Source organism: Parasteatoda tepidariorum, chromosome 3 (assembly GCF_982258835.1).
Source record: "Parasteatoda tepidariorum strain Cologne lab strain chromosome 3, Ptep-v5.0, whole genome shotgun sequence".
Classification (NCBI taxonomy): Eukaryota; Metazoa; Arthropoda; class Arachnida; order Araneae; family Theridiidae; genus Parasteatoda; species Parasteatoda tepidariorum.
This window is the reverse complement of record NC_141757.1, coordinates 101,926,149-101,951,349: the sequence shown is the minus strand read 5'-3', so window position 1 is coordinate 101,951,349 and position 25,201 is coordinate 101,926,149. Positions and strand designations below refer to the sequence as shown.

At 30.4% G+C, this 25,201-nt stretch overlaps 1 protein-coding gene across 3 annotated transcripts; it reads right to left on the bottom strand.

Moving 5' to 3' along the window:
* Positions 1–4,844: 4,844 nt before the first annotated feature.
* Positions 4,845–24,269, bottom strand: LOC107454661 (uncharacterized). Of its 3 annotated transcripts, none has more exons than XM_016071931.5 (5): positions 24,114–24,216; positions 11,798–11,924; positions 9,786–9,928; positions 7,577–7,751; positions 4,845–5,129 (listed from the first exon to the last, which is right to left on the bottom strand). In XM_016071931.5, exons 1-5 carry the CDS (start codon positions 24,151–24,153, stop codon positions 4,946–4,948), a joined length of 669 nt encoding a protein of 222 aa, XP_015927417.1. In that variant the 5' UTR covers positions 24,154–24,216; the 3' UTR covers positions 4,845–4,945. The 3 variants fall into 3 exon arrangements, with proteins under 3 accessions (XP_015927417.1, XP_015927416.1, XP_015927415.1); XM_016071930.3 differs by lacking the exon at positions 24,114–24,216 and adding an exon at positions 13,772–13,928; XM_016071929.4 differs by lacking the exons at positions 4,845–5,129; positions 7,577–7,751; positions 9,786–9,928; positions 11,798–11,924 and adding exons at positions 14,937–15,271; positions 17,456–17,630; positions 18,583–18,725; positions 21,657–21,783 and having other exon boundaries at positions 24,114–24,269.
* Positions 24,270–25,201: the final 932 nt, after the last annotated feature.

Genomic DNA, 25,201 nt, shown 5'->3' with positions numbered 1-25,201 from the left:
TAAATAAATAACTTTTATTGCATCCAACCATATTACAATCATGCTTAAACTTGGTATTTGGTTAATATTTGTTTTTCCTCCTTACAGTATTAGCAGTTAAAAAAAGTTTTTTGTAACACTTCAATGTCCTGGAATTCATAAGCCAGGAAACAGACAGCCAGGTTAATGATACTGAAAGAAATTCAAATTCACCATTTTATAGCATATAACTTTACTTTAATTTAATATTTTGGACTAAGACGTTTACATTCTGCAGAAAACAACGGGGTTTCTTAAAATAACTCAGATAAATCTATGCAGTTGATGTTATTAATGATTTCAAGAAGCCAGGAAAATGACAACACAAAAACCTACTCATCTTGAAAAATGTTTTGAAATAGATTTTGAACCAGAAAATTGGTTCTTTATTCATTCAACAAGACATGTTCATATAGGAGGGTATCTAATCAATCTATTAGCATAAGATATTGATTGCTGGCTCTTTCTATTTTGGTTATAAACCACTAAGTAAAAGTAGCCAGAAAAATGACAGATTTACTTGGGACAAACAAATTATTGACAGAAAATATTATTTTAAACGAATTTTTTTTAAATAATACCCTCTGCGTATATTCTAGAAATGCTTACATCGGTTGAGATAAAAAAAAATTAGATATTGAGAAATTTATGGGAAGTTTTGAAGCTAGTTATTATTTGAAACATTGCTTGGGACATGCTAGGAAAAGGACATTTTGAAGTTCAATTAAATTTTTTAAATATACAAAACAGTCAATGCTAGTGCAAAGTCATTTTAAAATGCTAACAGTAATGCAATTTATTAATTTTTTAAAAAAACGTTCTTTTAGTATTATAGTATTAGATCTTGGAGCAAGGGACAGTGAAATGCCATACTTCGTGAGAATCACCGATATGTCAAAGACGGTGATTACGCAGCACTGATTTATCACTGCCCATGGTATCAAATTTTTATAGGAATTATTTTGAAATACAAAATCAAGTAAGGTCTCCATATTGCGATGGGATTTATTTATCGCGATTTAAAATACCTTAACGTTAAGCGAAAAATTCGAAGTAAATTTTATGAAACTATGCAATAAAGATTTATTATTGTGAAAATAAGTGAATCATAAGATTAAAATACTAAAATTATATATTTTTTTAAAAACTACATGCATTAGCCAGGTATTTATTAGTAAAAATGATTGATCAGAAATATGAATTTTCATTAGTTCTAAGTACTATAAATTTAAGTAACTCAATTTTACGATTAGTGATATGTTCCAACAAGCAGAAAAAGAAGAAAAGTATTGAAAGAAAGATTTATAAGAGAATTAATTAGGAAAAAATATAATTTTCTTTCGTAATTGACTCTCTTCAAAACTGAGTAAATTGCTCTTATTTCAAGAGAACAGTTGTTTTCCACGCATTCATTGTAATAAATGAAATTAATAAACTATCTACTGTATTAACCACTAAAAATATGATCATCCAATGTAATATATTAACCACTCATATAATTACCAACACATTTCTTTCATTGTTTGTCATAATACAGTCTCCCTTTTTCTACTCCTCTCCTTTTAGATTCTACCTATTTTCATCGACTGTGTGAAGCGAAGATCCTTCAATGTACACTTTTTGGCGGTTTGCTACAATTACTTTAAACAAATCGTAGAGTTGTAGAAATGTTTGAAAAAGGTTTTTTTTCTACCTGATGATTTTTTTACCTTAATTCCATTATAAATACCCTTTTAAATACCTCTTTCAATCTGTTTGAATAGTGAAGAATATATCTATAGATATAAAAATGAATGTCTGTCTGACGGTGTGTCTTTCACAAACTTCTAAACTATACGACCGAAAGCATTAAAATTTGGCCTACAGATAGTTTGAAGCACGACGTCACTGTCGACGTTAAAGCATTCTACGACTAACAGTTTGAGCGGGATGAGCGAAATATGAAATGGAATTTTCTGATTGGTTATGCATTAGTCATTGTTCTAAATTTTACTAGAGACTATTCAATTTTCAAATATTTTAAAGATAACATCAGTGATATTTGCTAGCTCATAACTCTATTTCATCAAAAAAAGTTTCTTGCACGCACTTTAATATTTATTTTTTATTCACTATGTCAGTATTCGCGATCGCAACGAACTATAGGGGGCGTTGTTGTATGAGACTAATACCTGCGATTTCTATATGAACAGTCATTCAGTTACTCTAGAGACGTCGTTAATGTAGCACGTAGCATTGCAACGTTCCTTCTTCATTGTGGCTAATTAAATTTAAAAAAGAAAAATGCTTGATATTCTTTCTTATGCAAACGAAAACAAAATGGTATCTCTTTTTATTAGAGAAGGAATATCCAAAACTCATCGGAAAAATATTTGTACATTAACAGAAGAAAATATGTATATTCTTATAAGAGTTAAAACCTAATGCCCGAGAAATAGTTTTACTAAATTTAATGATATAACATGGAAGGCCCATTTAAACTTTACATTCTATAGTTTAAAGAATCATATTACTTCAAAAATTAAAATGAACAAAAAGTATACATAAGCCTCATAATTTAATGAAATTTAATTTTGTAAACAAAGTTTTCTGACAACAATTTTTATCAAAAAATTTCAAGTTTCAATAAAAATCATTATTTAGAAACTAAGAAACGTAAAATAAAGAATGCTGACGAAACAAAAACAAAAAAACAATTCTTTTTTGTCGCCATTTTTAGTGCTACAAAAATTCGTCCTTGGGATTTGCCAAAAACAAAACAAGATGCAATTTTATTTTTTCAGGAGGAAAATATTTTACCGAAAAAACGAAAATGTACCAATTCCCACAACATAAAACTTTATCTTGGTAAACGTACGTTTTGGAAATGTTATTTCATTTGGAATCTTATTTATCAGAGTTCATATGGCGATATGATTGCTTTGAATCTATGCTAAACTCTATATCGGCTCATTTTCCACCGAAATCCGATTGACTATTTTGATTTTAAATAAAGTGTTTTATTTTATGAATTGTCGCAAAAATTTTAAGTGTAGATTAGCGGCACTTAAAAACCGCCAAATCTGTAGCGGCGGTGGCGTTAATACGTAAGTACCGAATTTTCATTCCATACTTTTCTGAATCATATTACTTCAAACATTGGAATATACAAGAAGTATACATAAACACATAATGTTATACCATTTAATTTTTCAAAAAAAGTATTTTGAGAACAATTTTTATCAAAAAATTATAAACTAAAAAACGGAAAATAAAGAATTCTTAGGATAAAAAAACGATTTTAAGAATTCTTTACATTTAAATAAAAACTTTTATATTGTTTCTTTTTTTATTATTCTTATAGTTCTTAATCAAACGTAAAAAGCCATTCTGTAGAGAACCATCATCAACTGAAAAAAAAATATTTACAAGCAAATTTTTTATCGTAAAAATCATTGCACTTACCTGATTTATAATTCCCGGAGAATTCCAAAATGATAAGTTCCTTGTTTGAAAACTTTATTCTCAAATAATAGATACATAGTTTATCCCTTCATTACTTTTAGATAACATACTACACAGCAAAATTTTATAATTGATATTAATTTGAATATGTAGCTAAAAACAGAATAGCTGAATTCTAGTTGAACTTATTCTTTCAAAACTAAAAAATACTTACCAAGAAAACGATTAAAATTAATTAAGAATCAGCACAAATGGCACTATTTCAAGTAACTTGGATAATTTTTTATTGTTGTTTTCCGAATTATATGGATACAGAAATATATACTATTCTATAACGAAGAAGAATATGCTATAACTATTACAATTCTGTATGTTCTGAATTCATATTTATTCACTGGAATGACGAAAGCAATGTTGACTTCACTTTAATTCGTAATGAATTGAAGACAGAAGAAATGCATTTTACCTTAATACACACATCTGTAACAGTATCCGAAATCGGAAGTCATCAGTTGCAAGTTTGTTGATAATAGAAATTAAAAATTATTGAGGAATTTTTCTTCAAATGTTTGGCGTGTTCTGTTCCTGAAAGATTTACTAATATTCTGGAGATTTTTTTCAAGTTCTTTCTAAAAAATGGCGTCTGATTCTGTCAATGATTTCGATGGAACTAAATGAAAACGTGATAAATTAATGTCTGTTATTTACAGGTTCCCGCTAGACGGCGTACTCGAGCGTTGAGATTGCGAATTGACATGTAAGGCTACTAAAATAGGATTCATTCATGCTATAATAGGTCTAATTCAGGGGCTCTATTAACATGGTAGCATTCTTAAATGACGTCACAAAATGTATATTTCTAAATTTATCTGATAACACGTGTTTATTTTGTTTGTAGTAATTCTTTTAAAATGCATTTCTAAAAAAGTAAATAGCTTAAAATCAACGAGAATTGAGCTTAAAAAAATAGTTATGTCATGTATTTAAAAGCAAAATGAATGGAAAAATGTTACTGATTCGCTTAGGAGAACCGTAAAAAATTTTCATACTATTATTCACACCAATGATTATTAATTAATGTTGATAATTATGCATCAATTGAAATAAAAAAAATTACCTTTCCATTGAAAAGTGAAGTTAATGTCAAAAAAGATACTTATTCGTTTTGGGAAAACATAAGAAACTTAAACCTTATGCTTAAACAATGCTGGTAATATGTAATTATTGAAATTTAAAAAAAAGCTTTTAATGAATAAACAAGTTTGTGGGAAATTCATTTAGGAGAATTATTCGTAGATAACGCTAATTAATTTTTATTATATGTACTTCTGGTACCTAAAATAATTTCAGTTACACAAATCTTTGAATAATGATAAAAAAGGTAAAGAAAAAAAACGTGAAATTTTATTGTGAAAAAAAAAAAGAATGGAAAATAACAACAACGATAAACAAAATTCAATCACTGAAATCTGTATTCACTCTCTTATTTTCTAAATTCAAACTTCATAAGTTGCACAAATTCTTCAATGACAGTCTCGTGTTCCTCATGGCATACGTCCTTTGCCAGTCTGCTTTTTTCGACTAACCACAGGTATAAACTCAAGGCATCCTGACCGCATGAATTGGATAATGCCGTAGCTATGCACCCAACTTCAAATACAGTTTCCCTGCAAAAACATTTTAATTTAATTATAAACTGTAGGATTTTTATTGTTTTATCAAACTATGTTACTTGGTCATCTTAATACTATTTTTAAAATGCTCTAAAGACTTAATAATTGAAAAAAATCTAGTTGCAGAATCACTTGGCAATCGCTGGTAGGGTTGCAATTCGAATGTTGTTGTTTTTTTAAAAAATTAAAATTTATCGTTGATTTAAGACCCATTTCTAACTAAGCCTTTTAATTAAGTCTGATAAATTATACCTTAAATGACGTATTGATTCCGTTAAGGCTGCATTTTTTATACGGTTAAGTGCTATCAGATCAAACAAATGCTAAATTAGTCTTTAAATTATTTAATTTTAAATTAATAAACGATACGAAATGAATAAGATTATTTTTTTTAAATATGACTTTGGGCAATTTTAAGACTTGCACAGACCACAGTGCTGACATTAAATATCCTCAGTAGTAGACAGATCATGAGCTTGAATGCCCTAGCGGACTGGTTACCCATGGGAGATTTCCGGGTTTCGTGGTTTTCTCCTCCATTTAAAGCAAATGTGGTTCAGTTCCTACAAAAAGTCCTCTTGAAAGGCAAGTTTTTCTCCAATGCTTGACGCATGAGTTCTCTAGTCTTGTGGGTTGAGTTCGTAATTACAAAGCTATGGAGTTGCGCATCGATGGTCGAAAACTCAGAACTGGATCCATTGCTCACCGCCGGGTAAAAAATATTCAATTAATTTGAAATCAGCAATACAATGCTACGTATTACCTCTTTTTTTTAATAAAAAAAACACAATTTTGTGCAATTTTAAGTGCTAATTAGAGTGGATGTCTCTTCAGAAATTAATTAAAACATAATCCTTGCATTACAACTTAATTACTATTTTTACTCCACTTATGGATACGAAGTTTATCAATAGTTTTTAATTTGTTGGTTTATTTTACTTGATGAGTTTGTAAAGGACAAAACAGTGTTTTATCTTTTCCAATATCTTAGAAATTATAGAAAAATATAAAACACACATGGCAACAGAACATTTTTGAAACAATCCGTGGATCATTTAAGAACTGAGGCATGGAACTGAGTTAATCTCTAAACTACAGCTTGTTTTGCGTTACTTATTTTGGTAACTTTTTGTTGTACTTGACGCGTTGATAGGTAAAGTGATACTACAGTTTTCGATTAACCTATTTGCATTAGTTTCCTTTAAACTATTTTCAGTATTAGCTTAAATTAACTATTGGCGTCATTAATATTACTTTCTTACATTAAATTGTACTTATACAAACTGAAAGTCTCAGATACATGATCAATTTTGCTTATTTCTTATTTGCTCGTGTCTATCCTCTCACTCAAGTGATTTTCCAGAAAAAAACTGTATTTCGTGAGCATACGTAAGAATTCTTCCGTCACAAAAAAATATTAATATGACTTAAAAATAGCACAGAAATGATATAAGCATAAAAGTACTATCATTCAAATAGTTGTTCACGTGAATACGAATCTAAAGCATGATTTAAACCAGAGTTGCTTAATCTGTGTGTTGTGACCACAATTGGGGTCACAGAATCTGTAGCAGAGGTCACCAAAAATTTCAGTATTTTTAAAATTTCCCTAACTTAATTTTACATCGACTAAATATTTTTTACGAAATGTATCTGAAAATAGATGTGGTAGAGATATTTATGTGAGACGACATTTTCGTCTAAAACCACCAAAAAATCAAAGTGACGATATCAAATTGAAACGATCTTGAAGAAATGTTTCGTTCTGTGATAATATAGTATACTTAATAATATAGAATAATAATAATAATAAGTTACATTAACTTGGTAAACTCAAGCGTATGATTTACAACTAAGTATCAATGGAATTTTTTAATAATTTAAAAATTTAACATTGTTCTTTGTCTTAAAAATAAAAGTTAAAGTTAATGATCAAAAACTACAACTTCCTTCTATTACAGTATAAATGAAGAAACTGAGAGTTTCTCTCATGCGCGAACGGAATTGCTCCATGCTTATGGGAACCCACAATTGTTTTATAAATAAAGGGGTTCCCGCACTAAAAAGTTTCAAACTCCTGATTTAACTACAACTCACATATTTGTTGGTATTTTTTTTATCACGTGAAAAAGGCTATCCTAGAAAAGTGATCAACTAATGACAGTATTTATTTTTCCATTTAAAACTATATAACTACAGAAGCGAAAATTTTAAAATTCAAACATTTCTTTGCCGCAATTACACAGATAAATGAATAAAAAATACTGCTGAAATACGGAAGCCTTGCAACGCCACACGATTGGAAGATACAGTTTTTGTTTTGATAATGTCCATGAAAGTTATACAGAAATATACATTAAGTGAATACAATAGTGTCCCAATTAACTACAAAGATGCGACGGACCCAATTAACAACTATTATAAATCATTTAGATACTTACAAACAATTTTCTAGTTCTCTACTTATTTCAGCTGTGTCCCCTGTAACGAGTAACTGCATTTTCTCAATGATATCTGGAGTTTCTTCCATTAGAGTTGCGAGATGAGTTGAGCAGAAATGTTGACCTTCGGTTCTCTGTATGGCTCCACCCATGCATTTTATGTTGTCGACAACAACTGTTAACAAAAATAATCAAAGACAAATAATTATTAATTAAAAAATTTTTTCAAAAATTAAATTAACAGGATTAATTAATAATGATTGCCCAAATGAAAGAATAACACACGCCAGGTAAACTAACTTTGGATGTGACGAAAAACAATAGATTAATCTTTGAAACAAAATGAATCAAATTAAAGATAATAAATTTATGAAAAAGGGTGCAAAATTTATAGAAACGGTCAAGAAGTACACATCGGATCAAACATAGATAACTTCACGTGTGAAACATTTTTAAACTATGCATTCAGCAGTACCAAACTCTATCCCCAATCTCAACCCTGTGGAGTGAGGTTGGAACGAATGTGGTTGGAACAAATTCAAAACTTCCTATAGTATTTTTATTGCCTTCCTCTACTTTCCTTTATTTTTATTGCTGATTAGGATTTTCCACAAAAAAATCACCAATTTGATATACAAGTTGTATTTTGGTGTTCATGTATAATGCCACAATTGCAAAATAAGTTGGGCAAAAAACTGTTTATGTATAAAAGGCGGTACACACTATCTCTTCGAAAATTAATTCCAAAATTAATAATGTTAGATATTTGACCGAAATAGCTCTATTTATTGAACTTATATCAGGAAAACACAGTGCTCTGTTGAAATAATTAAGTGCAAAATGTTAGCAAAATATCATTTGAGTTCTTACGAGCAGTTAGACGACTGGAAGCAGTTCAAAATATCACCACTGTTACCCAAGTAGTGGGAGTGTCATCTCGAGAATAAAAAAGACCACTGAATGTGGATATACCATGCGATAGTATACGGGTGGTTGTTGTAGAAGCACCACACCTCAATAGTAACTATATGTTTCTCCAGTAGCGAAAAGGAACAGAAATGTAGATTCTTGGCAGATAGCTGCGAACATTGCCACCACCACTGCATGTATACATGCGTTTTCCAGAACCATCTCACAGCATTGTTCCAGAGTGATGAACTATGACGAATCCCGATTCACCATGACAAATGATTCTGGCTACCAGATAGTATAGAGAAAGATGAACATTGTGCATAATATTAAGTTCATGAGCGTGATCAGTAAGCCCCAAGCATGCCGGCATAAAGCGCGCACACCTCTTCACATCTTTGAGCGAGGTAACTTTAACATCGCAGTGGCATTGTAGGGAGATTATTCTGAACCATGCCTGACCTATTAGGTCCATGCTCCGACTGTTTACGGACGACAATGGGTGGTTACGTTGGTGAGCTGAGGTATTGGACACACTTGAAAGTAAAGATATTGAACGTATGCTATGATGATTTGTTTATTCCTAGGTCCTAAATCCTATAGAGTATATCTAGGATATCCTTGGCAGACGTGTTTTACAAAGAACACACCCTTTCCAAACTGCGCAATAGCTGAAAACCACTTTGCGAGAGGAGTGGGACAATATCCCACAAAGACTCTTCATTCTGTGCATTAGTATCCGAGGTAATGACAAATTTTACTGAGGTACTTATTTCTGTTTCATTCAGGCAAAAAGACCCATTTTTCAGGGCTGCTTTGAAATCGTCCAATGAGTATCTTTTTTATTTTTAATATTATTATTTTTCGATGGGTCGATATTTGAACTATTTTGCTTTATAATAAATGCTCATTGTTTCTACTAAATAGGAACTTATATTCATTTCATCAATCAGCATTTATTATTAATTATTCAGAAAAATGCAACTGTTTCTTAGCAATTGTCTAGCTGTGTAAAAGTCGTTATTAATTTTTTTTTATTTATATCTTTTAGTTATAATGAATAATATATATATCTGTCTCCTTCTGGTGTGGTGTTAGATTGATTCCTGGAAGATTGGCAGAAAGCTGATTGCTAAACATTATATTTGAAAATATTTCACTCATGTAATCTAAAATTGTTGCTCTGATGTGCATTTTTTAAGAGTTTTGATAATTGACATACATTTTAGCACCTGTAATTGATAATAGATAAGGATTGATAATTGATAATAGATCATAAGGTAATAGATTTAACTTTTACCTCGGTAAAGTGGTGACTCCTTGTTGCACATCAATAAAATTACACCAAAATCGAAAATTCCTCGATAGGGAATAGCATTTGCTTCGTCCGTGTCGCAGTTTCTTAGAAATTCTGAAATGCAATGATGGAAAGGAACCAGATCTCTAAAATACAAAAAAACTTATTATACGCAAGATAAAATCTACAAAAGATTTATTGTATAGTTCGCAAAATAAAAAATCGGACTATCCCAAAAAACTTTTGGTCTGCTTACTGATCGGAATTTCACGGTCGAGGACTCAATCTTTATAGTTTGAGAGGTGACTTCAAATACATGCTAACTAAATACTGGAAATTATATTCTAAGTTACGGAATCAGACACAAAACCGTTCTCCAAACAAAAACAAATTTTTTTTCGACGGATTTAGGTTTATGACCCTCATAATAGTAGTAATCTGAGAATTCTGAAAAAGTCATATTTTTAAAATCTGATTACTCAGGAACACTTCGACCGATTTTACACAAATTTTATGATTTGCCATTTGAAATTGCGTTTTTTAAAATGATGTTAAAACTTGTATATCTTCCAGTTCAAAATTTCTTCGATCCTTATTAAATAAAATAATAAAAAAATAATAAATATCTACTAAAAGTTGTATTTTTCAATCTCTGGATAAACCGATTTTATAATTTAGTGCAAATATTTTTCAATTAACTTAAGAAATTCGTGAGATACGTAAAAAGTAAAATCAACATTAAGAAGTTGCTGCTTTGGACAGGTCTCCTGACCAAACTATTGGAACCTAACATCCTAATCTGTAAAATCCTAACACTATTATACTGTCAGTAACATTCTAAAATCCTTGTTTTTTTTAAAGATTGAATAAAGGCATGCAAGGAACGTCACAAAAATTGGAATTTTTAAGCTTTTACTTACATGTATTATAAACCTTCCTTTTGCATTTTTGGCAGGCTTTGTCCAGCCTCTCAAATCCAACATTTTGCTCGTGTTGCTAACTTAATGATCAGACCAACCTGCATTTTTAAAGTGCTACAGAAAGTTAATGAAAATCTGCGCAAATAAACCTTATTTCAGTTATGGTCTTAAGGTATAAAATAAACCTTGAGAAGGTGAATTTATTTCCGTTTTGAATAAGCCTTTTTGCTCTTGATTTGCGAATGATGATTGATCTTCGAATTCAGTGTTTTTAGCCTTGTTTTGTAAAGGTAGATTCAATCTTAATAAAGGGCATAGCTAAATATAACATTGCTTCTAGCTCGCATGGTTTATTTGCTAATCAAATCTTGTTGGGGTTTGTGATAAAAGTTGTTACTTTTATTAAAATAAACTTTACACTGCTTTGCAGGACAAATAGTCCCTAACTACTGTTTGTGCTATATTTATCTCTTTGACTCACATTGGAGAAAATGAACAAAAAGGCTTAAAAATAAAGATATTCGTGTGGATTGATATTCGTTCCATACGCGTAAAATTAAAATTTTAATATAGGGAAGTTCTTGAAGATTTAATTGTTAATAATTGATTATGTGGTTTGAGGTTTGTATTTTTACCGTTTTTAGAATATATCACAAAAACGACCAATAAATTGTGCTCAAATGTTAAACATGCTAAAAGTTCAAAATCAAAATATTTCAGATAAGCCCTCAGCTAAATTTTCACTAAAGGGAATAATAAATTTTCAGTTAAATCGACTTCAAAATGAATGCACTCACCTCAGAAAATTTTCATGTATCTGAACACTAAAAATGGTGGCAACTACTTAACACCATAGTGATGTTTCAATAAGTGTTACACTTCGCCAAAGAATAGCTCCTAGCGTATTGAAGCGTATTTATTATCTTATACACTACTTGCAGTAAAGTAGCCACCATTATGCTTATTATTCAGTTACCCTAAATTTACAATTACAGTAAGATATGATACACGTACGAATCAGTAAAATTGCGTTTAGCATGCATTAAAAGAAAAGCAGTGTTATATTTCATCAAAGATCAGTTTTCAATTACTTACTCGCATAAGTCGTCCACATCTTCAGCTGATTCTGGAAACTTATCTTTACTTTCAAACTTACATGTTACGAACGGGTCCTTCTCACAAAGATTGCTCTCACTTTCTTTCAAAGTACTGGTGATAATACCTATAAGCAAGTAATCAACATTCGTCAAATTTCAACTTTGTAACCATATTCCGCTGGCTTTGCATTTTCCCAATATTAATTAGTGATGCAGTAAGTTTCTAACACTGTATAATGAACCGGGCAAATGACCGTTTAAGATATTTTGCATCAAATTGCGCTTATCATCTTATCATTTTTGACTTCATGACTTCTTCTAACAATCATATGCAGTTAATATTCTATTATTATTATTTTTTGTATTTCGTTTCTGTCGAATAATACTCGTCGTATACCTATTTCTATAACAACCGGTCATTTGATCGAGAGAGCAATGTATAGCTTTATAGGGTTATCGAATCAGAAATTACGATGTAATGCGTGTTCAACGTATTGCATTCGATTAGTTGCACATTTCTGCGAAGACTGTTGCGTAGTTAGTTCAGTAATTAGTTCAGTTGCGTAAATTTCAGTTAGTTCAGTTGCGTAAATTTCAAGAAAGTACCAAACATTTTAGATTGGGGTTTTTGTACAAGAAAAATTATTATTGGGTTCAATAATTGCGTTCATAGTTTTAGACAGCGTGAGTGATAAACTTAGATTTATAAAACAATTTTTTCAAATGTCTGATTTTAAAACTGAATTTATCTAAAACTGTTATACATGATACTTATAAGAAAGGTCCTGAAAACAGGTAGTTTGTGTTATATAACGTGTTTGATTATGTTGCGTTGCATGATGAGTATTTTTTTATCTTTATGTAATCCAATGAACATTGGATTAGTTGTTACGTGTACGACGTTTTCTGTACCAACTGTTATATTTTATCATAAGTTTTTCATGAAAATTCATCTACGATATGAATGAAATTTAAAATCGTATTAAATGCGAAAAAAATGAAAATTCGTACTAAATTTGCATCCTAGTTTACGTAATGCTTTTTTGGTTTTCTTACAAAATCAAGCAAACCATCTTAAACATGTTTAAGCAATGAACACGACCGTAAGAAATATTTCATTTGCTCTGAGCACAAACGCTATACTTTCCGCAAAAATAATGTTATTAATAATAAATAAATTAATAAATAAAAACGGAGCACATTGAGACACTTTTGATCGAATGATCGGGTCTTTACTCTTGGGATTCAATCATAATGTTTTGAAATGCTGGTCATAAATATGCTAATTATGTAGTGCAGACCTTATTTTAGGTTAAGAAATGTGACACAAAACATACTTTCTCTGTATAAAAATACCTTTTTTTAAGGTATTCGGATATCAGATCCACTTAATAGAGGGGGCAGCCGCATTAGGAGAAATATGGTTCTAATAGTTTCGTAGGAGAGATGTCCAAAGTTTGATTCCCTTAATGGTAATTTTACTTTAAGCGTATTTTGAAATGTCTCTGGAACTTTTTGAAGGAATTGAAAAATTTTTGTTACACAATTATAAAATTAGTTTATTCAATACAAATCTGACGTAAAATATATTATTATAATATTACAAGTTAATTATCTCAATAACTAGAATAGAATTTACTGCAACCTGTTTCTCTCTATAAGCTGTGATTTCTTAATTGAAATTTTTAGTCTATTTTGAGTCAAGATACACAAATTTATAAACGCTACATGTAACAGGAAGTTACGTAAAAGTGGCAACAAATATCCTCATACGCCACTGGGGGTTAATAATTAAAGATTAACTATTTCCAGTAAAATTTAAGTTATATTGCTCAACAAGTTTATATCGCTCAACAAGTTTATATTGCTCAACAAGTTTACATTGCTCAACAAGTTTAATTAAACAAGTTCATATTGCTCAATAAAAAAAAAAGTTACTGTATTTCTTAAAAAAATGAAAAAGTGATGTTACCTTGAAAGAATGCTGTAGTAAGCAGTATCAAAAATAACATTTTGGGCCTGAAGTCAATTGGGCGTTACATGAAACAACGAACCAAATCGAAAGAGTTGAATAAAATGACCTTTAAATGTATATTTCAGGAAGCACTTTAAAGGAAGTCTTAGAATTGATAAATAACAATATCCGCTAATTAATTCAGCTGATTATAATTTACACATTTGTTATTTTATCAACCGGAACAGATATTGAATTAAAAGATTTCAAAAGAGTTTTTATATATATATATATATATATATATATATATATATATATATATATATATATATATATATATATATATATATATATATATATATATATATATATATATATATATATATATATATATATATGTGTGTGTGTGTGTGTGTGTGTGCTTTAGAACAGACAAATAACTTAAATATTTTAAAGGTTGTAATATCTTCCTTCAAAAAAGCCTTTTTCCGAAAAAAATAAAAATGAAATGAAAATCAGTGCCTTCAGTGTTGGCAAATTTTTATGAGCCTAGAGAATACATATATTGGAGAAAGTCTTTAAACATTAAAAAATTAGACCACAAACGATTTTCATTTTAACAAAACTGTTGTTTTTCTCCATATTGAACTTTTGCTTTATTTTCATAATAAGGGTAGACAACGCTGATTTTAGATAAGCTAAATTTAACTAACAGTCATGATCAACAGTTGCAAACTAACAGTAGTCATAAAAATAGCATATAATTAAAGAAGCCTCAGGGGTTAGAGATTTTCATCTAATGAAGCAATGAAAATTTTGTGCCTAACTGGTTCAATACACGGCCTACTTCTTTCTATGTCACAGGGATTAAAAAACTTCCAAAACATTGGAAATTTTTTTAAAATGTTCACGGAAACTATAAAATAACTATGTAGATAATATAAGATGCAAGTAAGTAGATGTAGGTATTAAAAAATATTATCTCAACTGCTTCTGCCTGCTGAGAACAAGGGCCGGACTCCCCGATTTTGAGACTAATGACTTGGTTGCAGCAGTTTATACGCAATTCGCCTAATACACGAAGTAAAATGGAAAATGATTCGATTTAAGGAATTTTCAGGTAAGACAATGAACGTCAATAAAATAATTTTAGTTACATAAATGTTTGAATAACGACAAATAGGAAGATATAAGTTTAGAACTTTATTGTGAACAAACATCCAACGAAAGGAGTTGCAATTATATTTTAGGTTTTAGATGAGAGAACAATAAAAATAGCTTATATTTTAGTACATGTAATTATAAAAAAAACTCTGAAATCTGTATTGATTTTCTTATTTTCTCAATTCAAACTTCATCAGTTGCACTAATTCTTCAATCACCGTCTCGTGTTCTTCATGGCATACTACTTTTGTCAGTCTACTTTTTTCGACTAACCACAGGAATAAACTCAAGGCATCGTGACCGCATGAATTGGATAATGACGTAGCTACACACCCAACTTCAAGTACATTTTCCCTGTAAAAAGATTTTATTTTAATTACATTGACTAACTGTTGAATTTTTATTGTCGAATTAAACTATGTTACTTGGTCATATTTATACTGCATTTGAATTTCTCAATGAGACCTAATAATTTTAAAGAATATCAAGTTGCAAAATTACCAGGCATTCGATGGTAGGCTTACAATTTGAAGAAATTTTTTTAAATAAAAATTTAAAATGTACCGATGGATTCAAGATCCACTTCTAATTAGGCCTTTTAATATAGTAAGTTTTATGTCAGCTATGTTATATCTTAAATGACCCATTAAATTCGCTAAGGTTGCATTTTGTGTACTGTTAAGTACTATCAGATCATGAGATGCTAAATGAACTAAAGTAAGTAAAGTCCATTAGATGCTAATTTTTTTAAATTCTTTAATTTTAAATTAATAAATGCTACGAAATGATTTTTCGTTGTTTTTTTTTATTGATTTTGCTTTATTTTTTATAATATATCATAGGGCAATTTTAAGGCTTACACCGACCACAGTGCTGCCATAAGAAATCCTCAATAGTTGACGGATCATGGGCTTGAATCAACACCTCCTATATAAGAGCAGGCCTCAGCACGGGTTACCATAAATATCCTTTAGTAGTCCAAACTTAATGACATATTTCGTATTCTCAACCAATGCGCAGCTTAGTACCCTTAACGAAATGACATCTTTCTTATTTTTCATCTACAGCGCAGTTAGATCGGACTAGGAGGTGTTGCTTGAATGTCCTGGAGGACGGGTAAACCATGGGGGAATTTTGTGATTCGAGGTTTTCCTTTCCATGTAACACAAATGTGGTTCTGTTCCTTTAAAATGTCCTCAGGAAGGCTAGTTTGTCAAAATGCTTGATGCGTTCTATTGTTTTTTGATTGGGTTCAATATTACAAAGCTATGTAATTGCACGTTGATAGTCGAAAACTCAGAACTGGGTCGATTGTTCAACGGCGGTAAAAAAATATTCAATTAATTTGAAATCAGCAATATCATGCTACGTATTACCTCTTTTCTTTTCAAATGTGCAATTTTAAGTACTAATTAGAGAGGATGTTTCTCAGGAAAATAATTAAAATGTAATTTTCGCATTACAAATTTACTATTTTTTCTCCACTTATGGTTACGAAGTTCATCAACAGTTTATAATTTTACGGAACGGTTTGGTTTTATTTTACTTGATTAATTTGTTAAGGCTAGAACCATGTTTTGTATTTTTCAATATCTTAGAAATTTAAGAAACACAAATCGCAACAGAACATTGTTGAAACAATCCATGAATTATTTGAAAACTGAGGCCATAGAATTGAGTTTGTCTTTAAACTTCAGCTTGTTTTGCGTCATTTATTTTGTTTATTTTTTGTTGTGCTTCATGATGCGATGTGATATGGTGAAGTGATGATACAGTTTTAGTTCAGCTATTGGAGTCATTAATAATACTTTCTTACATTAAAATATACTTATACACACTGAAAGTCTCAGATACATGATAAATTTCATTTATTTCTTATTTACTTTCGTCTAGCCCCTCATTCGAGTGATTTTCCAGAAAAAGCTGCATTCCCTGCGCATGCACAGGAATTCTTCCGTGGCCAAGAAAATAATTCAAATGACTTAAAAATAGCACAGAAATGATATAAGCAATAAAGTACTAACATTCAAATAATTCTTCATGTGAATACGAATCTCGATAAAGCATGATTTAAACCAGAGTTTCTAAAACTGTGCACTACGACCCCAATAGGGGTCCCAAAACCAGTAGCAGAAAACTCTCCAAACATTACAGTATTTTTAAAATTACTCAAACTTAATTTTACAATGACTAAATATTTTTACGAAATTTATCAGAAAACAGATAAAGATATTTATGTGAGACTTCATTTTCATCTTGAATCACCATAAAATCAAAGTGTCGATCAGATCTAAACGATATTGAAGAAATGCTTCGTTCAGCAGTGTCGGCTATTTTGGCAAGATTTAATAATATAGTACAAGAATAAAAATAAGTTACATTCATTTGGTAAATTCAAGCGTATAATTTATTAGGATGTATTATTTATTAGCACGTATTAGGATAATCTTATTTTTAACTATGTTTTTAAGTTTTCAATTAATAACAAACAAGCAATGGATCCCATTAACAGCAATTATAGACAAGTTAGTTACTTACAAACAGTTTTCTAATTCTCTCCTTTTTTCATCTGTATCCCCTGTAACGAGTTCACGCATTTTCTCAATGATATCTGGAGTTTCTTCCATTAGAGTTGCAAGATGAGTTGAACAGAAATGATAAGGTTCGGTAGGCTCAAAGACTCCAGCAATGCATTTTATGTTGTCGACAAGAACTGTGAACAAAAACAATCAAGACATATGACTGGTGATTTAGAAAAAATTTTCTTCAAAAAGTAAATTAGCAGGATTAATTGATGAAGATTGCCCAAAGGAAACAAGGACACGCGAAAGGTAAACTAATTTTTTATGTTTAATTGAAACAAAGAATTATTCCTTGAAACAAAATGAATCACATTAAAAATAATAAATAACGATATGATATCGACCGTATACAATGACCTGTGTATTCCTCGAACCTGAATCCAATAGAGTATGTGTAGGATGCCCTTGGAGGACGTATTTTAAAAAGAACATACCCTTTCTAAATCGTTCAAGAGTGCAAAACTACCTTGCGAGAGGAGTGGGACAATATCCCGCAAATACTCTTCGATAGGTTAGAGGACATTATGAGTACGTTGCCTCTCGCCTCAAGCCTTGCGAGAGGAATGGGACAATATTCCGCAAAGACTCTTCCATAGTTTAGAGGACAGTATGAATAACAAATAAAACCTCTGCATTAGCGTTCTAGATAATCACACATCTTATTGAGATACACATTTCTGTTTCATTCTGGCAAGACCCCTTTTCGATGGCTGTTTGGAAATCGTCCAATGAGCAACTTTTTTATTTCTATATTATTTAATTTTATTTTTCGATACATCGATATCTAAACTATATTTTGCATAATAATATATGCACATTGCCTTTACTAAATAAGTATTTAATTAAATTTTTTTAATCAACCCGTATTATTAATTATTCCAAAAAATGTAATTTTTCCTTAGCAATTGTCAGGCAATCCCGTTAATATATATATATTTTTATTTTATTATTTTTTATTATTCTATCTGATATACTGACGCGTAGAGGACTAGTATTGACGGAAGGATAAAAGCTAATAATATATTTCAAAAAATTTTCACACGGGTACTTGAAAATTCATAAGATAATGTATTTAGCTTTTACCTCGGTAAATTGGTGACTCCTTGTTGCACAGCATTAAAATTGCACCGAAATCGAAAATTCCTCGATACGGGATATCATCTCCTTCATCCGTGTCGCAGTTTCTTAGGAACTCTGAAATGCAATGATGAAAGGGTACCAAATCTCTAAAAAAAAAAGATATTTGTGTTACGAATGATAAAATCTATAAACGATTTATTGTACAGGGCACAAATTAAAATACGGACCACCCCGAATAAATTTTGATCTAATGATCTTCATTTTCTATGACTAAATCTTTATGGCTTGAGGGGGTACTTCAAGTACGCTGATTAATTGGAGCATATGATATTTTAAGTTAAGAAATCAGTCACAAAAACGTACCCTCTCTGTCTAAAGGTACATTTTTTCGAAGGATTTAGATTTATGACCCCCTCAACAGATTCGGATTTTTGACGACCAAAATAAAGAGGGCAGCCGCACTTCTGAAATTATGGTTCCGATAGTTTTGTCAGGAGAGCTGTCAAAAGTTTGGCCCCCTTAATGTTAATTTTAGTTTTCGCGTATTCCGTCATATCTCTAGAGCTTTTCAAGCGAATTGAAAAATTTTCGCATTAAGTAATATAATTCGTTTATTCAAAAATAACTCAATGAAATATATAAAAAGCATTCCCTCAACAATCCGTTGTGGACTAGAGGGATCATGGAGGTTTAGGCTCAACAATTTCTTGACCAACAGCATGATTGTGTCAATGTGGTCAGCACTGTGCACAGTCCGCCTTTACTTTCCATACAGTGATGGTATTCATTGATCTGAAGCAGGATGAACTTCAAGCTCAAACTGGGAACCAAACTCTAGTTTTAACAATGACAGCCCAGTGTCTTAACTGCTGAGCCATCGCGACTCGACATGCAAAATATGACTTTTAGTAAATATTTATTATTTTAAATTATTTTATTAAATAATGGGCAAAAAAAGTTTTAAATTGAAAGGTATAAAAATTTTGGCATCATATTACAGAAAGCAGTTTTAAATTGTAAATTATAAAATTTGTGAAAAATCGGTCGAATAATTAAAAAAAATTGAATTTTGAAAAATTCGTGTGTTTTAAATTTTATTTTTCCTGAGATATTCGACTAATTTTGCACAAATCTTGTAATTACATTCTTTGAAATGATGCAAAAATTTTTATACCTGACAATTCAAATTTTTTTAGACTATTATTAAATAAAATAAAAAATTATAATTATGATTGAGTTTGAGAACGTGAAAATCCGATCAGTAGATCAAAAGTCACGATGATCCATTTTTTTAACGCACCGTACAACAATTTATTCATTTTTTTCCTGATTTTAAATAATTGAAAGTAGATTCAATTCCACCCAATACTATATTCGCATTTATCGATATCGCTCTAGTTAAAGAGGTTTCGAAAAAAAAACGAAAAAAAAAAAAGCTCACGGGTATAATTTTTAGTAAAAAAATTTTATAAAATGTAAAGTAGTTAGAGGAGCTCTTTTATTTTACCTTGGTCTCAAAGTTTGCAGAAAGACCTTAAAATTTTATTAAAAGAATTGTCAGAATTAGCCCAATTATCAATACTTATATATAATTTGCAAAAACCTCTTTAATTTTATTATGAAAAATGTATGTTTCAAGAAGCCAGTTTTCTGACTTTTGATTACAAAAATTTGAAAATAATACCAAAAAAAATTAAAATTAGGCTATCAGTGAAATCCTAACACTATTAAATTTTGTAAAGCCACTGGAAATCCTTGCATAATTAATTAATGCCAGACATTATTAATTAAATATATTTTTTACAATATTTTAAGTTTTGCAGGGGGTCAGCCATTAGGTTTTGTCACTTTCCAAGTTTAGAACTATTTGAGTATTTTTCTTTTGCTTCAGATTGCTTTAGTTTCTTATTATGAGTTATTCTTGTTTAATACTTAGTTTTCAAACTTCAATTTTCATACTTTAATGGTGACTACACATATTGTTGGATACTGGTCCCCAACCCTGAATAGTGACACTAGTTTATTCACTGTCGTGTTTTCGAGAGATCGGAACAGCTCTGTATTAAGGTCACCGGGCTTTCAGTGCAGATCCTGAGAGCTGTATTAAGATCATGGTTGGGGCGCAGTCGCTTCTGTATTGCAATTAGCCGTCAATCATGAACAGGCTCTCGTTGGGTGTGATTGAGACTGAGTAGCAACAGCGCGAGGTGGTGGATAATGTCACAGTCACAAGTAGATAGTCAACTGGTCAATGTAGACAATCCCTCCAAGTAAGCGTGTTCAAATAGACGTCAAGATTGGCGTGTTCATATTGAAGTCGGAGTTCTGTCAAGGTAGGCATGTTCGCATCACGTCCGAAGGTCACCATTGTGGGGAGAGTAGGTGCCGATAATGTCAACCTTCATCTATGAAAAGGTATCCTTAGATATAATCGAGTTAACATGACTTATATTCTAGGGAATTAGAATTGTAATTTTCTAATGGTAGACACACTACACTAGCTTTGCTCAGGCACTCAAATCCAAAATTTTCTTTGCATTGAAAACTTAATGACCAGGCCAACCTACTCTTTTAAAGTTTTAAATCAAGTAAATAAAAGTCTGCGCAAATAAACCTTATTTCAGTGATGCTTCGAAAGATATAAAATAAACCTTAAGAGGGTGAATTTATTTTCGTTTTGAACCGTTTTCTACCCATGATTTGTGAATGAATATTTATCCTCTAATTTAGTAAGTTTTTTTAGCCTTGTTTTGTAAAGGCAGATTTAGTCTCAATTTAAAAGGTTTATCATGCAGCTTTATCATGCAGCTTATTTCAAATTTCATATTATAAAAACTGGCATAATTAATTTTAAAATTGCTTCAAGTGTGCCTGGTTTATTGTCTTATCATTTGTAAAACTTTTTGGGTTTTGTGATTAAAGTTGTTACTGACAGTAACTCAACATTTCAAATTACAGTAAGATGTAAGAATGAGCAAAGTTACTTTAAGCATGCATATACAAACTACAAAAAAAATAAATAAATAATTTAAAAATAGAAATAAAAAAATTTAAAAAAGCAGTTTTTCATTACTTACTCGCATAAGTCGTCAACATCTGCAGCTGATTCTGGAAATTTACCTTTTTTTTCAAACCTGCATGTTTCGAAAGGGTCTTTCTCACAAAGATTACTCTCAATTCCTTCTAAAGCACCGCTGACAATACCTGTAAGCAGATAATCAGCATTTTTTTCCATAACTGTAGATTTGTAATTTTGAACCTAATCCAAAAGACAAGAAGCCTCTTGGATCAAGTACCGGGAGCAATTTGGTTTCATGATGGAAACCCGCTTTTGTGTTACATGGAGAGGAAAACAACGAAACCCTCCCATGGCTAACCTGACTGTAAAGCAACTCTAACCCATGTTCCGTTCACTACTAATCATACTTTACGTCTGCACTGTGGTCGGCGCAAGCTGGATACAAAAATTCGCATCGACCTACCATTAATGCCCAGATAGCAAAATAAGATTTAATTTCACTCAGAAAATCCTTTTAATGTAAACCTAAATAGGCTTTTAAGCTCTTTAAGTGTTAAAATCTTAAAACGTTATCTGTGATAATCTGCTCTATTCTACTCACATTACCCAAATCCAAAACCTTGGAAAACAGCCTTCTGTATAAAAACCTTAAATCGAGGTTGTCTTAGGGTTTCCAAGCCTGAAAAACCCTTGCTAGTCTTAAGGTTAAAATAATCTTAAATCTAGATAATTATAAGGTTTCTTTTTGCAACGTTTTGTATGCTCAGCTAAAATACACCTTGTCATGAAATTTTAATGGCTAATGCAATTTGATCCTATCGCTAACGTGAAGTCAGCTAAAACGTCAATATGGACCTAAGAGACAATGCTTTAAAAAAAAAAAAGCTCTAAATATAATTTTGAACTATTTTAGGATGAAAGGTTTAAAACTGCAATATTTTTGCGCCATTGAAAAAAGTTTTCTAGTGCAAACGTTTTAGTGACAATAAAAAGAAAATTCCGACGCGAGGATGCCGTAAGGTTCCATGCTTTCTGGGATGGGACCGAACCCAGTTCAACTCCTTGAAAGAGCAGCGTTCTATCCCCGAGCCACGACGGCTCAAAGTAGGAATCATCATTCGTCAATTTTCAGTTTTGTAACCGTTTTTCACTAGCTTTTCCTTTTCTAAATTATAAATAGTCATGTAATAAGTACCTTCATCAAACCAATTGATTTACTTTGATTACTAATTATACCGCACAGTTTAGCACTAAAAAATACTGATGCATAATTTCAGATAAAACTATGAGTGCTTAAATTATTAATTTATTTTGAAAAATACGAAAATTTTTGCTGCACTGAAATCAATTTTAAAAAGTAATATATTTGAATTGTCTATTGTTGTATTTTTGAAAAATACAAAAGTACACAAGAGAGTTTTAGCGGTTGAATTTTAATTTTTGACTCCAAGCATGTACATTATTTATGAATGCATTTTGTAAGTATATAGTATGAGTAATCTGTCAGGAACACTCCATAGTTTGACAATATTTATATTCTAGAAGTTTCTCTTAGTGGCATGAGTCACATATGGAAAAAACAAGACTTGAATATTTTTAGGAGATTCTTTTTGAAAACTAGGAAAATTCATATTAACCTTGCATCCTAGTTTACATAATGCTTTTTTGGTTTTTATACAAAATCAAGCAAACCCTCTGATATCTTAGACTTGTTTAAACAATGAAAACGACCACAAGAAATATTTCATTTGCTCTGAGCACAAACGCTATACTTTCCGCAATAATGATGTTATTAATAATAAATAAATTAATAAATAAAAACGGATCACATTGAGAAACTTTCGATCGAATGATCGGGCCATTACTCTTGGGATTCAATCTTAATAGTTTGAAATGCTGGCCATAAATAGTAGCGCAGACCCTATTTTAGGTTAAGAAGTGTGACACAAGACATACTTTCTCTGTATAAAAATACCTTTTTTTAAGGTATCCGGATATCAGATCCGCATTAGGAGAAATATGGTTCTAATAGTTTGGTAGGAGAGAGGTCCAAAGCTTAATTCCCTTAATGGTAATTTTACTTTACGTGTATTTTGAAATGTCTCTGGAACTTTTTGAAGGAATTTCAACACATTAACGCAATTATAAAATTAGTTTATTCAATACAAATCTGACGCAAAATATACATTATAATATTACAAGTTAATTATCTCTATAACTAGAATAAAATTAACTGCAACCACGTTTCTCTCTATAAGCTGCGATTTCTTAATTGATATTTTTAGTCTATTTTGAGTCAAGATACACAAATTTATAAACGCTACATGCAACAGGAAGTTACGTAAAAGTGGCAACACATATCCTCATACGCCACTGGGGATTAATAATTAAAGATTAACTATTTCCAGTAAAATTTAAGTTATATTGCTCAACAAGTTAAATTAAACAAGTTTATATTGCTCAATAAGGAAAAAAAGTTAGTGTATTTTTTAAAAAAATGAAAAAGTGAAATTACCTTGAAAGAATGCTGTAGTAAGCAGTATCAAAAATAACATTTTGGGACTGAAGTCAATTGGGCGTTACATGAAAAAACGAACCAAATCGAAAGAGTTGAATAAAATGACCTTTAATTGTATTTTTCAGGAAGCACTTTAAAGGAAGTCTCAGATTTGATAAATAACAATATCCGCTAATTAATTCAGCTGATTTTAATTTACACATTTGTTATTTTATCAACCGGAATAGATATTGAACTAAAAGATTTCAAAAGAATTTTTATTACCATTTAGGCAACGCATTTTTAATTATGTGTATTTTCAAATTGGTATTTTATTAACAATTATACTATATATATATATATATATATATATATATATATATATATATATATATATATATATATATATATATATATATATCTGTGCTTTAGAACAGACAAATAATTTAAATATTTTAAAGGTTGTAATATCTTCTTTTTAAAAAAACATTTTTCCGCAAAAATTGAAAATGAAAATTCCGATGAAAATTATCAAGGGCAATTCCATATGTGACGGAATGACATTTTGACTTGCAAAATAACAATTAATTGAAGTTTCTATGTATCTAATTTCAAATAAAAAAAATTTTCTCATGCATATCATTATTATTGGCATAATGCGCTTCATAAACTAAAAAAACAGGATTTTCTATCTTTTTTACTTTTAATTTTACGAACTTTTTATTTGCGTGACGGAATGACATTTTGACAACCAAGCTTTTGGCATGCCGCTTAGAACTGGTAGTTTCTGCGAATTTTGCAGCTATTATTTTTCTGAACTATTTTATACTTTTAGTATAATGTGTAAGCAATGTAAAATGTGAATTTGGAAAATTAACTTCAGGTTGGCTAGCAGCTATTCGCTGTGACGGAATGACCGTGACGGAATGACAAAAAGTTTAGTAGAAGAAAGCCTTCATTTAAAAAATGTTTTATTAATATGTAAATGATAAACAGAATGTAACAGACAAACAGGATTAATATTTATGTATGAATTAGTAAAAATTTCAACAATTTGAAAATTAGGTTGTCTCTGAAGAGGTTTTATATCTAACTTGCCAGTGTCA